Here is a 15305-nt window from a genome sequence, read left to right as displayed (position 1 = left end):
TGTCAGACTGTGGTTTAGACTCGCGGTAAATATGGTCTGTCATTCCTTTAGTAATTTAATTTTTTTTTTTTTGGTCAGAAGTGATAAATACTGGCTTTTTCCCTGTTGTAAATCATGCAAGCTCTTCACTCTCAGAGGGTGTTTCAAGCTGAACTTGGAGGCAGCTTCCAAACCTCTTCCCCTTCGATTCTCTGTTGTAAATTATATCTGATCACTCTGGCTTTAAAGAGAAGCCCGGCAAAAAAATGGGCAGCTTGCCTCAGCTGGCTCAATCTATTCGTAGAGGGGATGCAAAGCTGYGGACACAGGGAAAAGGAGAGGGACRGGAACACATGGTGAGAAATACCCTGGAGGAGGGTAATTTGTAGCCTTAAACTGCGTCTTTTGTCCCATAAAACCACAGCCTAAACCCGTGGGAGGAAGAACTGCAGGTGAGGCATAAAGAGCCAGAAAGGCTGGCAAGAAGGCGGGGAGAGGTTTAATTTAATTGCTGATGAGTGAAGCCTGGATTCATTTGTCCAAGCTGTCCTGAAGCAAGTGACTTGCTGAAACCCAGTTAGGAAATCTGTGCTGGAGCGGGGACTTACCTGGGGTGGCTGGGCCTGGGGGCTGGCTCGCCACGCCGGATAGTCATGAATAAGAGACATCTCCCACAAGGATTTGTTTGGATTAACAGCATTGTAGAGGTTGGCGGTGAAAGGAGCTGTTGGACTGTCCAGAGCTATGTACTCTTAAATGTCACCTAGGGCCCCTGCACGGAGCCRCCTGCCTGCGGCGGGCAAAAAGCAAACTTTGAGAAAGGCTTCGCTCATGGCTGTTTTCGACCCTTCCTTTGGATCAGGTTCCTCCCAGGAACATGTAGCATAACTTCTTTAATTGGTACCTTGGCGTCTTGATGGCTGTCTGCACATTTTCAAGGAGAGAGCTGGGGAAAAATGACTAAAAATAGCACAGTGCATCTGTACCTGTCTGAATTCATCCTGGGCGGCTCTGGAGTCAGCTCCGGACAACGGCGCTCCTGGTTGGGCTCAGATACTTCATCCCTCTGTGCGGTTCCGTGCTCAGGCTGAGCTGGGTTGCAAATCTTAAGCTATGCGTTACTTAAAATTAAATTTGCAAAGGTGCAGATGTTGTATAAATCACTGAGGAAATGTCAGGTTCTGCATGTGATTTGCARAAGGGCTCCACACTGATCTAACTCAGCTCCCAGGGAAAAGAGGGGTTCAAAATTAAGCCGAGGCAGAGAGTTAGGGAGCGTTTTGCACCGTGGGTTCGGTTGTACTAGTCACGGACTAGAAATTAAAATGCCAGGGACAGAAAATCAATCACTGCACGCACTTGTTAGTCATTTCTAACCCAGAGGCTTTTGCCGCTTGTTCAGGACATTCTGTGATCAGGCAAAGAATAAAAAGGATGGGATGAAAAATACATGGAATAGATTATTTGATACTAATTATTTGCCGGGTGTCATTGGCAAGGCACCCAGTGTTCTCCAGGAGCGTTTCATTTTTATGAGAAAATCCCACCCACAATGTTCCTCTTCCAAGATCAAGTTGAGTGTATTAATTTCATGAATAATGATGTCTAATTAGAGTCTGCAGTCTAAATTTAATTGGCGGCGGCTATTCAGCATAGATATCAATTCTAACTTGAAAAAGGGCCTTATCTACTCCTCACGCTGCGTTTCTGCCTATGTGTAAATAAGTGGAACAGTGAGCACTTGGTTTTAATGACGCAATGGTTTGGTGTTTCCTCACAAGCGTTAAAACAGCTGGATGCATTTAGTAACATTAAAACCGATTTGTAGTTCACTCTAACACCGTGCTCGCTGACTTGTCGGGAACCTGGCCATGTCCCCACGGTTGCTCCGCGCCGCCTGCTCTTGCCGGCGAGAGTCGGTTGCTGCCGTGCAGCTCCATGCCTTCCCCACGAGCGGGCGTCCGTCATCCCCGGCTGCGGCAGAGCATCCCACAAGGAGTTGGGGAGAAACCACCTGGCAGAGATTTCTCCACGAGGATGGGCAAAATAAAGAGCTTTGGAGGGCTCCTGGCCTTTCTCGGGGTGCTGGTGGCACGAGACAGCAGAAGTGAAGATAAAAGCCATCTGGATAGTTTGTTGGAGCGTGTAGAACTAGCTCCTCCTAATACCTAATAAATGGCAACGTGATCTCAGAAATATCACATGCCCTTATTTCCTTTGGATAAACAGAATTATGGATGTGTACAGCCAGAGACATCATTTTCCCCGTGGTTTAGACTGAATCAGGAAGGTGTCTGACATGTGCTCTACTTGCTGAAAACGAGGCCAGTTTTAATATCGGGCAACTGTATAAATAGCAAGTCAAGGTTTGTACCCGAGTGTCCGTGGGTCCCAACAGAAAAGCCGCTCATTTTGTGGYGCAGAAGGGAATGAAGCCAGTATTTGTATTCTTTGAAAGCAGGTAGTAGAATATTGTGAGATCGTCTCCCCAGTGGAAATATCAGCTGCTACATACTAATTGTCAGCAATGCTCTGAAGCTAATTGCTGCTTGAGAGGTGCCGTTGTTGTTCAGCTGCGAGAAAGTGGGTCAACTATTGATGAGGTCACCAATCCGATGGAATTATTATGAAAGACGTATAAAAATAGCCTTTGTGCTTAGCTTGGTTTGGGGCCAGCTGAGCATCACAGCGTCTTTAACTGGCTCGGTGCATGCACGGTGCCCGCGCACGGAGGTGTTGGTGCCTGYGCGTCGAGGGCATCAGTCAAAAGCCTCAAAATGTGCACTGCAGGTTTTGAACCGGTGGCTGTTGTTATTTAACTGTGAATCGCCATCGCCACTYGTCTTGGGAACCTGGAATGAAGCACAGTGGCACAGTTAAAAAATGAGAGCAATATTTTGGGTTTTAAATGGAATTTTCCCAAGCAGCGGTGCTGTCTGTTGTCTGAGATAGGTATACTTGCATGTACGCTCTTTTGTTTCACAGTTTTTTCGGCTCTAGATGGTTTAGGATCCTTCTGTCTGGAAGGTGCTGTGTTACTGGTAGATTAAAGGTGACTATTCAAGTCACGTCAAACTTGTTAAAATGTTTTAGTATAATTCAGTGATGCTGACAAGGTCTGAGCTGAGTCTTATTACTTCCCAACTGCTGCACCTCTCTGTATTTTATCTGAGACATAAAAAAATAATCTCTGCACGGCACTACTGCTGCACCCTACTCACTCACAGTAATGTTTTTATTTCAGAAGGATGGTTATACTGAGAGGTACATGTAGATGTGCCAACAGGCAGACTCTAATACTGCTAATGAAAGCTTTGAAATGAGCTTCTGGAAAAAGGTACCCTTTGGAAGCCAGGTCTCACTCCATAAGGGGTATGTTACATTTGGGATCTAGTGCATCTTGGGCAAAATGTCTTTCAGAAGCACATTCATGCAGCCGAGATTCCTATCAAGCCTGTAGCACTGTCCTTACGGAGAGACTGGGATCCATGACCACAGCTTAAAATACAGTTGCTGAACCATGATAAAAACTACCTTTCGCTGTTTTGCTGCCTCTTAGCTACGAGTAGGGCATTCATTAAAACAGTAGCTGATATCCTAAAGGATGAGCGTTTTGTCTTCTKTGCAATGCAGACAAATCCAGAATTGCCTGTAGAATTAATGAACCAGGCACCCGCTGCTAATCATTTGCAGTTCTTTGAGATTAGCTTAATATTTCATCCCAAAGTACATGCCATTGAAGACTTCTAATTCTGGAGTATCATATTTCATGGGATTTATATTAACTGTTAGGAAACAAGAGCCTTAGTGATGACGGTGTAAACTTACTTGCTTTAGTAATTTAGCACCTCCAGGGCTGTCTCAGTCCTCAGATGTTACCTGGTGACTTCCCCGAGCTGGCAGTGGCTGTGTATGTGCTAATCCTTCCAGAAAAAGGCTTTCACAAGTCTCGATGGCCATAGCAATGGGCCCAAAAGGGGAGAGCTAATGAGGGTTTTTTTGGGTTGAGGGCTGCTGCAGGACCATGAAAGCTTGGAGACCCGACACCAGGTCAGCCTGCCGCTGGATGCTGTGCAGGGAGGAGGCGAATGACCTACGTTCTCCTGCGGCAAGGTCAGGGCCAGCAGGAGACCAGCCCTGTGCGTGGCAGCTAACGGGGGAAAATGTCTTTTTAGGTATCAGTACAGGCTTATGCCTAACAGAGGGAAGAATGACTATGTAGAAGAGGTCGGTGGAAGGAGACAGTGGTGCTATAATATTGTTTTCTCCCTCTCAGATGTGCCCAGCATGTGTATGAGAAGTGCTGGTTAAATACCAGCAACCTGAAGCATTGTTCTTCCTCTTCCTCTTATAATCACATCTGAAGGTGTGGATTACACAGGAAAAAACAAGCTCCCTGCCTGCCAAGTTGCTTGAAGAGTTTCTCTTGTTGATTTGCTGCATTTGCTCTCCTTCATGAATGAGAAGAGAGGAAGTCTAATGAAAAATGTTAGAAGCTTGTCAAGTTAATTAGTGTCTATTTTAATGCTATCATTATCATTTGTCGCTAATTAATATAACATAAGTAGCATGATTACAGCTTATATTTTGTCTTATTTTTCAGTGAGAAGCTGGATGGAGAAGCTGAAAGATAAGGTAGGAGGCTCTGTGTTTCTCTCAATCCTTTTAAAAGCAAAAACATGTTTACTTTGAGGAATAAATAAACTCTTGCCAGTGTAATTCATTAGCTCTACAAAGGCAGTTGTGAAGGGGCTTAAAATTTTCTCTGGGAGACAATGAACCAGATGCTGCTGTTGTGTATATTGCTGTTGTGTGTATCTGTGTAAATACACAGTACGTTCCTGATGAGTAACTAAGAGAAGAACCAGGGACAGGGGTGTTTAATAGACTTCTCTGGACTAGTAAAGCACCTTCTCTTCCGACCACCCAAGTTACTTTTTTATTGCCCTTTAGCTTTCCTCCGCCTCTTTTGTCTGTGTCCGAAGCTTGGTTCTGGGTCCATCCTGCAGGTTGGTGTGAGAGGCTGAGTGCCAGGCCACTGCTCCTGAACTAAACCTGTCCTGCTGCCACATGTAAGAGGAGCTGCAAAGTCTTGGAGAGGCAAAGGGCAAGCACAGGAACACTAAAAAGATATCAGACCCTGATCTTTTCTCCCTGATGACCTTCCCACCTCCCAAGGTGGTGCTACCTGGAATCAAGAGTTACACCAGCAATGGCAGAAATGCTGCTGTCCTAGGGCAAATACTAACATTTTGAAAAGGTTGTGAAACCTTCCAAATGTTGTGTTGGGGGCAGCAAAGCAATGAAACTAGAAATGGGGTGACAGTAGTGTTATAAGACACAACATTTTGTGACTCAGCAGGATTTGGAAACTCTTGAACAGGAACAGAGCTAACACAGGAGAAAACACATGGGATAATGAGTTGGTAGGAAACTCCCACCCCTGAAAATTTATCACTAAGCTCGAGCAGACTGTCACCCAAAAAACCTCAGCCTTCCCATGAGATCCCCACCAAATCTCAGCAGTACCTGTGCCATCAAATCTGATCGGAGAGAAGGGGTCTGGCTGTCTGTTTTCCATGGCTGGGCAGTGGAAGGGCTAAGGTGGGTTTCTACCCATCCCTTGTTGAGTTGGTTTTCTGCCTGCAATAGCAAGGAGGCATGTCTAGTACGACCTATGCTCATAGCAGAGCATCTTGGCCTGGGATTCAGCCAGAGCGAACCTTGAGGGGAGAGAGAATGGTTTTCCTCACGAAGGTAAAAAGCAGACACCCAGAGTGGCTGAGCGCCTGGCGTGGACCTAGCATGCCCGTGTCTGTGTCACCTGCGAATGCCAGACCCACCCCAACCTGCACCACGTGCTCTTGGGGGCATCGGGCATCTTCTCACTGCAGCCGTAGCTTTCACTTCTTTCCTCTGGGCGTCCCTCTGGCTACCTCTCTCCCTCCCCGTTGCAGAGGTGGGTGCATGTTCCAGGCTCCAGCAGAGTTGCTCTTTGATAGGGACTGAGCTGCTTGCAGGTGGATGGCAGACGGCGTTGCAGTGCCCAGCACGAGCACCACTGTCACTGGCGAACTGCTAGCRTCTGCCTAAAAGAGAGGCTCCTCTCTGAGCTCTCTCCTTCCAATGGGGAATGGCAGATATGTGGAGTAGGATCTTTCATCTTGCTCATTTTTCGTAAAACAGTCATTTGTTCCATCAGAAAAACCCAGCAACCTCTCCCTCACCCCCACCCCAATACTGATAAAGAGAATCACTCACAAATAAACCTGCCCAGCCCGTTTCCTCCTCTTCCCTGTTAAATTTATCAGCACCATTCTTAATCTGCTCTTTTCACGTGGGAGGTTGGTAGAACCTGGTCATCTCTATTTTACAATCTCCCCATCTAAACCAGGATCCCAGTCGTGTGCCCACATTACTCCCCCGTCCCTGAGTGATGCCCCTCCTGTGTCCATCAGACCCGTGCTGCCAGGAGAGGGAACGGCGCGGGGAACGTGGAGCCAGGAGCATGTGTCAGTGAGCTGATCCATATCCGGACTCTTGCAAACACTGTGCAAATGCCTTGGAGGACAAAAAGCAGATAACAGATCACTGAACTGATCCCCCTGTCAGCTTTCAGGTCTGATATTCCTCAAGGAAGGGAGGAGGACGTGCCCCAATGGGTTTTCTCTGATTTTCACAAGGGCTGTGGGAACAGGTCCTGGGTTTGGTTCACGTTGCAGGTGTTTGGGGTACAAATCTGTCCAGCTGTCTGGGGCCTTAAAAAGAGCGTGGGCTGGCCCAGCATGAAAGAGGCTTGCAGACAGGCTAGAGAATTCACCTGATTAAAAACAGCAGTTTCTGATAAGGAAACTCAGTTGGGCAACAGCTAAAAAGGCACTTCCAAGCTCTCCTCACCRCCTGTGCCAGCAGCAAAATTCCAGAAATAGAAAAACCCTGCCACTGCACTAATTAGGTGACCCAATTAGGGCACCTTAATTACCTCGAGGAGATACAATCTTTTCTCTGTGTTCTCACTAACCTCCTTTTTCTGGAACTTGGATGCAGGCAGGCAGCTTCCCTCAAAGCGCATCCACGGAGCAGGGCCGGCTTTACTGGGAGGGCGTCTGAGCGAACCAGCAAGATGTAGTTAAATACCTGAGCCCTYGAGCCTTGGGATCCGAGCATGGAGTTGTCGCTGTTTGAAAAACAAGCGAGTTCTGAAGGGGTTTGTTAGCGCAAAGCAGCCCGTGTTGGCATTGTTTCTGTCCTAGATGAAAGCAGTTGTTTTCGTGCTCCAGATGAGCATATGAAGCCAGGGCAATGCACACGGAATAGCTTTTTTTTCCACACTGAGCGGATCGCGGAAGTAAAGCAATTACAGCGTAAGCAAGTGTTGTCGAGCTTYGTTGCAGTTTGGGAGTGCAGATGAACAGGAGCTGCTGCAAGCGGCGGGCTGAGGCTTGCCAGTTGTCGAAGAGGCCTCTGAGTTGTGCAGGTGGCCTTTGGCAGGTGTAGAACCTGTTTTGGGGCGTGCAGAGTGGACAGGGTAAAGCAGTACCGCCAAAGCGGAGAACGGGGTTTCTGCCRTGTGAATGAAGGCAGCGCTAACAGGAGAAGAAGCCAGGCCGTACTTGGCTCCCTTACGCCACTGAGTGCCCAGACTGAGTTAGGTGAGGATGCTGGAGCAATTTAGCACTTTAAAACTTGGGTTAATTTTCACTTAAAACAGAAAAATATAACGAGCGCTTAGATTTTGAGCACAAAGCCAAAGAGGATCAGCCTGGGCTGGGCAGGGCCAGGGCAAGCTTGCTCTTCTTCCCGCAGTGCGTGGGCACAGTTGGCTTTTGCATTTCAGCTCTTTTAGAGACCCAGTTCCAGGTGTTGGAAATAGCTTCCTTGATTCCCATGCCGAGAGAGAGCATCCGTGTCCTGAAGCTCTTGCTTTCCCATGCCAGCACGTCTCTGCTTGGGGAGCCTGGGAGCTTTGTAATGCTCTTTACTCAAGGTGTATTTAACAGTTTGGTCATGGTAAGACATGTTTTAGGATTCAGAGCTAGCTGGAAACGCACTGGGTCCCTTTCCAGCCCAGAACCCACCTTCCAAGGTGGAGGACAGCTCAGCCGCTTTGCAGTACAGCCTTCCTCCAAAAACAGCTCCTCACCCTTTCCATGTGCTCCCTCCCTGGTATCTGGCACCTGGGCAGCGCAGTGCCGACGAGCGCACCATAAGGGTGCGTCAAGACCCAACTCGGCCCCCACCCTGCTAGTTCGGATTCAGAGCAAAAAGGGTAAGGGCAGCTCTTGGCCAGCGGCTCTCTGGATTGAGCTCTGTTAAGTACAGCTGGACGTACATGCATCTGCGCCTCGGTTTATGCCCGTGATGCCTGGGGAGCTTGTTGTAGCACTCAGCCTGTTTTACACAGCATGTAGCAAAGCTCTTTGAGTGTTTACAGGTATTCCTTGKGGCTTGTGGTTGCCTGCCTTTGGCAGTCGGTAGAGGTTTTCCTTTGCCCATGCATGCTTATTAACAGACACTTCACCCCAGCACTTGCAACTCCGCACCAAAATTATTTCCCTTCCTGGCTGTGGGCGAGCACTGCATTGGCTCACCTGTCATAAGGAAGTGATAGCTGCGAGCAAAAGCTAATGGTTAGTGAACAGCTGTGATTTCCAGCTAGGTCCTGGAGTGTGGCTGGTTAGGGGCTGGGAGTCCAGTGAGTCGCTCAAAATACATCCTCCAATGGCCCTTAAAAACCTAAACGGTCAGTTCACCTATGGCCCTTGCAGATGAACCCTGCCATGGTCTTTTGTTCGCATCAATTTTGATTTTAATAGGATGTGACTCTCTAAAGCTTTGATTTGGAAACCCGGAAGGTTTCATTTAATGTGTCCTTAAACCTCTGTGACCACCTTGCAGAACGTGGCCCAGATTCCTGCCTAGACAGGACATCACAAAAAGGGATCGAAAAGGTAGCAAGTTATATTACTTTCACTAAAAAATTGATGTGGGAGTGGATTATTCCCCATATACCACATCCTCAGAAACAGATGTTTCTGGTCACTGCTGGACCACGGTGCTGAACCAGTCTGAACCAGTCCGGGAATTTCTGTGTAAAATAGAGGCGGATAAAGTGCAGATTTGTTTCAAAGAGTTCCCAGATTTTTTTTAGGAGTCCTGCATATAGGTCTCATCTTTTGCAGGGGTAATAAGGACGCAAACACAATAAGCTTAGAGKAAAGCAGCATGGGGATGTATTGCAGTCATAGGCTAGTGAAGAACAACTCTGAACGGACGGTTTTGTGAGTGCTGCTGTGCTTGTCTCTTTTCCATGTAGGCAGGATACATGTCGGGAATGCTGGTTCCTGTAGGAGTCGGGATAGCTGGAGCCCTCTTTATCCTAGGAGCACTCTACAGCATTAAGATCATGAATCGCCGAAGGAGAAATGGCTCAAAGAGGCACAAAAGAAAGGTACAACAGCTGTAACGGGAAACCCCCAATCTGTCCCTACCCACTCCCCTGGTAAGAGTTTTGGTTATAAAGTAAATGCAGTCTAGTTATGGCAAAAGGTTTCTCTGGGTTGAAATGCCCTGCGGTTCTAGATCGTGGTACCAGGGGAGGCAGTTGAATGCTGTTCATTTTCTTTTCCTATTTGGAGCTCTTTAATGTTTCTTTTTTTCCCCTAGCAGAGGGAATTTAACAGCATGCAGGACCGAGTAATGCTGTTRGCTGACAGCTCTGAAGATGAATTTTGAATTGAACTGCAGAGCCGTTGCGATATCCAGTGACTTTTCAAGCGAGGGAGGGGGAGAAAAAGAACAAACGAATTTCTGCTGCATTACTGCTCTCAGCCGCTCGGAGCCACCGAGCAGTGGCTGGTACCACCCTGGCGAAACGGCATGCTATATTCTACATGTAACRCGCAGTGATGTTTGTTTTGATACAGTAGTGAGATTTCACATTCACACCGGCACCTCATTCAGATCCGCAGCGCGTATTGCTACAGCTGGAGCGGATACATACGGATGATTATTTTCCTATTATCCTGGTGTACTCTTTTGGTTCTGGCTGGCAGTAATCTAATCATAACGATAGCTCTCACCTAATTGGCGAATGGAAATCTTTACTGTGAATGACTACTGTCCAGTTTGTTGATTTTTAAATGTTACATTACCTGAGCTAGAGTTCATTAGTGCTAAAATTAGCTGCTCTGCTTAATTAATGAGTTATACACTTGAACTATATCCCTTGTCAACTGAGAAGTGCCCAAGTACAGTGTTGTTATTACAGTCTGAAACACATTTCTACACTCTTTTACCCAATTCTCWCCTGTTTTTTCCCAAATCCTCCCTTCAGCTCTGTTCCACGCTTCTTGGAAACACACAGGAATGGCCTCAACACTTGATTCWCAACAAAAACCTTAGTCCATTTTCAACCAGCACTGTCTGTTACAGCACAATAAATACCAGCGCACACATACTGATGGATAGTCTTGCATGGATCTCTTAGCTTTTGTTCAGTGTGCAAATAGGTGACAGAAAAGGCAGGTTCAACTTTTGGCTCTTGTCTGAAGGCACCTGTTACTGGTTCACCTCTTTCATGAGGCTGCGTTCACATAGGAATGAAAGTGGAGCGTCCGTCTCCTTTCCCAACTGGTAATTGCATTTTCAGCCACGGAAAGCTTCGTGAACGGCAGCATCTTTGGTAGGTCTGATGGGTGTCAGATCTTGTCTCCGTACAACCAAATGCAGAAAGGTGTTGAAGCCTGCAGAGCTGGTGGCTGCTGGTGTTGAGGGCTTCATGGCTAATAGGGGGATAGTCATAATTCAGCGGGCGGCCACAGCTGGAGTGATGTCTGTAAAATGGTCAAGCTGGGGAACATCTGGCCAAAGGGGAAGGGTAACTGAAGCTGTAGGACAGACAGCTGCACAGGGCTGTGGAGATGAAGCCTCGAAGGTATGACTAAAGGCTGCATGGGATGAGGGCAGCATGTTGCAGAGGGAGACAGCCAGGGTCTGAGATATGACTGTAATCAAGCAGGGGTAGCTAGTGTCGCTGTGCACAGGAATGCTGTAAAAATTAGCTAGAAAAAGGGCTGTGTTACCTTGTCTCTGCTTCAGGTTGTGAAATGACTCCTTAATCTTACATTTATGCAAAACATATGTGTTTCCATGGTGGAAATCACTGTTTTGAGGGAAATTGTCCTTCATACAGGAACAGTGACTGTTGCCAGAGGAGACATGATTAGACAAATAAGGTTGGAGCACACATTTGCTGAGATTAAATCCCTCTAAGTCTTTGAAGAGGTGGAAGGGAGAAGTGTATGAGGAGGGGCACATGCAGGATTTCATTCTTTGTAAAGGTGAAAAAGCCTGGCCGATTGCCAAGTGTAGRTGTACGTGGTGGTGAACAGATGTCTTCTGGGCATACGAATGTGTTTGCAAGGTGCAGAGCACATTTAGAAGACCTGTCTGAAACTCGCTCCTCCTTGAGAGGGTCCAGGGTCCCCTCGGGACATTAAGTCATCAGATGGGATGTTCAATTCTAAACAAGCAGTGCTCTTTGGAGCCCAGCTACTTTCCTGTAGGCTTTCCCCACATCTAGTGAGCCACCAGGAGATGGACAGGCAGGACCACCTGTATTCAAAATGCTGCTACTGATGCACGTCTTCCAGTCTAAGAGCTGTGCCTRGTCCCTCACATGTTCATCCTCCCGAGTGTGTGGGAAGCTGGTTGTGGAAGGCAAAATGGAGCCCAGCCCATCAGCATGCTGGGGAGTCTTTATTCCCTAATCCCTTTAGGACGGGCTTTCCCAGCCTGCGCTCCGCAATGCTTGCTTGTCTCCCTTTCCGTTCCTGAAACTTTGATCATGAGAATTTTGCCTTGCTGGAAGCTTCCCCAGATCTCTTTTAACAGCTGCTGACTGGCAGCATCTATTTCCACTTGTGAKCCTCTGCCCACTGTTAAGTCCAGGTGCCCCTACCCAAAATTAAAGCCTTTTTCTTTCGCAACAAGTCATTGGTCTGAGCTAAGAGCAACTTTTCCTTCTGGACTGGTCGCTCCCTATTTCCTTCTCATTCCTAAGTCTTTTGGYGCTTGGAGGTGGTTGGGAGGTGTTAACAGTCCGGTTTAGCTTTGGTGGCTATCTAGTCCTGGCAGCTGTGGTTTGGGGAACCAGAAAATCTTTTCCTTTGGGCTCTTTTAGGAGTTGTTCATGGCAAGGGATGATGGAGGTTGCAAGGTGGAATGACTTTTCCTCCAGTCCAGGTTGCTTCAGATCACCTCCAGAAGGGATTGGCTTCTAGGTACAGCACCATGCAGGCTGGAAACAAGATTACAGAGGCAGCTGCAAGRTGTTCTTGTGAAGTGTCACTCTAGTTCAGATAGGGATGCATGGAGAGTTAGGAATGGCAAAGGGGGCCTCTCCGCAGGAGGGAGTTTGTCTTTGAGCAGCAACTTTGGCAACTGGGCTGGCTGATTCCTCTGCATGCARGTGTACCCTGAAAGAGAGACCTGAGCTGATGCTGGAAGACAGGAGCTGCCAGAGGTGGAGCAGAATAGAGCAGATGTACCAGCAAGAGCCAGACAGCTGGGCATCAGCAGGCTTTTGTGCAGTAAGTGAAGGACGGTCTTCCCTTGTTTTCCTGTTAATGGTGATGTGCTCGCGCAGTTTGCGATAACTGCACGAGCTGCATTAAGTAACAGATAAAACACGTGGCTGCTGGGCAGGTACGAGGAGGAGGGATGGCTGAGCCAGGCTGGGATCTGAATGCAAATGCTGCAGCTCCGGCAATGCAGGAGGAGCTCTGGAGATGGGCTGGCAGCTTGATGGAGTGGAAAGGCTGGGAGGGAGGTGCCGCAGCCTTTCACTGCGCTGATAAAACTCGAGTGTGGGAAACACTAACTTTTACAGTTGCAGCCAGTTTCACAGTCTCTCTTTTTCTCCCTCCCCAACATGATGAACTTAGTAAGAAATTAAAGGTTTGGCTGCCCRTCGGAGTGCTGAAGCCAGCGTTTTGGTGAAACCGCTGGGTGCTGAGTGCCCTGGGCAGTGCGGGTGTCCTTCGCTCGGCGAGGACATGGAGCGGGTGTGCTCTGCTCCTGCAATGCAGACGTGTTTGCTGCGATGCTGGGAAAATGGCCGTGCAAGAAGTGGAGCTGACAACTAATTGGAATAATATCTCAGCGGTTATACAAGAAGTAGGGTGAGATAAACTGGGCAGGCAGGGAAGCTGGAGCTCAATGGGATGCCCAGCTAAATGGCCAGCTCGGTCTTGGCTCTGGAGTCTGTGCTGGAGCCAGTTCGGCGCACAAGTGCTGTAGAAGGGCTGCCCGAAGACTTTGCAGGCGGTCCAGCTTCACTCCCATGCCTGTCTCTGGCTCTGGGCACCACTCTGCAGTGGGATTGCTCCCAAGTTTGTTATCCTGTTTGGGCTGTGGTGTCTTGGTTGGGAAGTACTGGCCAGCAGAAGACTACTGTTGGCCGACTTTCTGAGCCAAGAAAAGCTGCTCAGCAGTGCAGAGAGATCCCAGGCAATGCCCGTTGACAGGGGATGCTTGCTGGCCCTGGGGACTTCGGAGCAGGGCTCAGATGCCAGCATCTCTCCCTTGTCTAGCAGGGCGTGCAGGAGGAGGACCTCAGTACCAGCACATTCAATGGGAAAACACCGAGCTTACATGTGGGGACACCTACAGAAAGATCTCAGCTGGGTTGCTCTCTTGGTACTCCAGTTCGTTGGGCCATCGCTGGTCCTGAAGATCCCACTGTCTGTACCCCATGTGTGAGCAAAATCACCATTTGTGGAGAGATGCTGCACTCATGGGACAGTGGTTTCCTTGCCTTCAAGCACCAGGAGCTTTAGTGGCTTTCATTTAGTAGCTGTTTCTAGTCAGGCACCTGCCCCAGAACCTGGAGGCTCCCCAGATCTTGCAGTTTAGCTCTCTGTAGAGTGGAGGCAAGAGGGATGATCAAAATCAGCCTTAGAGTCCAGTGAAACTGCCAGGAGCCCTTGGGGCACAGGCAGGGGTTTCTGCAGTGCCCCTGACGTCGGTGGACGTTGCTGCAGGTCCTGAAAGCACAAGCATCGCTTGGCGCTGTCTCTGCTCAGTGCCTGATCCCAGGCCGGTAGCCTTTGGCTTGGGCCCGTAAAAATATTCTCTGGCACAAATCCTGGCGTTAGATGCGTTTGCTGAAATTATCCGATTGCGGGCGGGGGACAGGGAGGTTCCCAGTTGGAGTGGAGGCTGCCGGTCTCGTGAAGATCTCTCGATTTAATTGATAGCTCTGCGTTTCTAAAACAAACACACGAGCAAGCAGATTCCTTTAAAAACTAGAGGGCGAAGAAAAGCAGCAGCGACCTGCCCCCGGGCCCCGCGTTGGTGGCATCGCCGTGCCACCACGGGTGACCCGCGAGCCGCTGAACGCAGAGGCGAAGGCGCAGCTGCCCCGACCGCTTCGCTGCAGCAATAACAGTCTCGCGACTGGGCACAAGGGGAGCAGCTCGCCTCTCTCCTCCTCTGGATGCCCAGGGTGGGAYTTCCGGATAGCACAAGCCACAATTCCTTGCAGGCATCACAGAATCGTTGCGGCCTTTCCGGCCCCGTTCCCAATGGGAGGAAGCAGCCGGCCTGATGGGCAGGTCTTGTCGTGCCGACACGCACCTGCGCCGTGCAGCTGCTGATTTTTAAAGRCGTCTCTAATGCCAGATGTTCACCCTTGGCGAGATCTCTTTGGGCTGCGACCGCTTCCGCGGCGTAGTGCTGGYGGTCCGCGTGCTTTCTTGTGGTTTTCTATTTCCGACGAGAGCGGCTCATACTGTACCTATGGAATGTAGCACTTTGTTAAACTAGAACAGCGGGAAATAAAAAAGCTGTCCATCATACCCGACTCGAAGCGCCTCGTCTCCCTGCTTTACGGTTCGCAGGGGCGGTGGGAGCGGTGGGGCGCACCGGGGCGATTCGTGGGGCCGGGCACGCGAGACGCCGGGCACGCGGCAGCTGCCGGCCTGGCTTAACGTGAGAAGTCGCTTTGGCGCGATCGCACTGCCTCTGCGAGCGTCTGTCTGTCTGTCCATCGGCCGGTCTCCTCCTCGTGTCTCCTGGCCCTGCTCGCGCGGCCACAGGTTAGTGAAAGCCGGCAACGGCACGGAGGAGAGCGAGGTCACATTAAAACCCCCGCAAGAAAAGCACGTGCCGAGCCGTTATTAGGCCACGGGAAAACTGCAAGGTTATAAAAGCCCTGGCGGAGGCACCGAACCGGGTGTCCCGCACCGCGATCCCTGCCCGGATGCGCCGGCGGGCGGCGAAGCGCCAGGTCACCCCGTCCCGGGGCTCGGTCGAATGCAATC

General features: G+C 49.3%; 1 protein-coding gene across 1 annotated transcript in view; it reads left to right on the top strand.

Moving 5' to 3' along the window:
- ARMH4 (armadillo-like helical domain containing 4) overlaps positions 1–14832 on the top strand; it is a 73244-nt gene extending 58412 nt beyond the window's left edge. The window contains exons 5-8 of the mRNA XM_026056227.1: positions 4583–4614; positions 5632–5736; positions 9296–9430; positions 9646–14832. Of these exons, the coding sequence (XP_025912012.1) occupies positions 4583–4614; positions 5632–5736; positions 9296–9430; positions 9646–9714 (341 nt within the window). The 3' untranslated portion in view covers positions 9715–14832. The remainder of the gene's footprint in view (positions 1–4582; positions 4615–5631; positions 5737–9295; positions 9431–9645) is intronic.
- The last annotated feature ends 473 nt before the right edge of the window (positions 14833–15305 follow it).

This window comes from Apteryx rowi, unplaced genomic scaffold (genome assembly GCF_003343035.1).
Source record: "Apteryx rowi isolate R43461 unplaced genomic scaffold, aptRow1 scaffold_13, whole genome shotgun sequence".
Taxonomy (NCBI): domain Eukaryota; kingdom Metazoa; phylum Chordata; class Aves; order Apterygiformes; family Apterygidae; genus Apteryx; species Apteryx rowi.
Note: the sequence above shows the minus strand (reverse complement) of the source record. Positions and strands in the feature narration are given on the sequence as shown.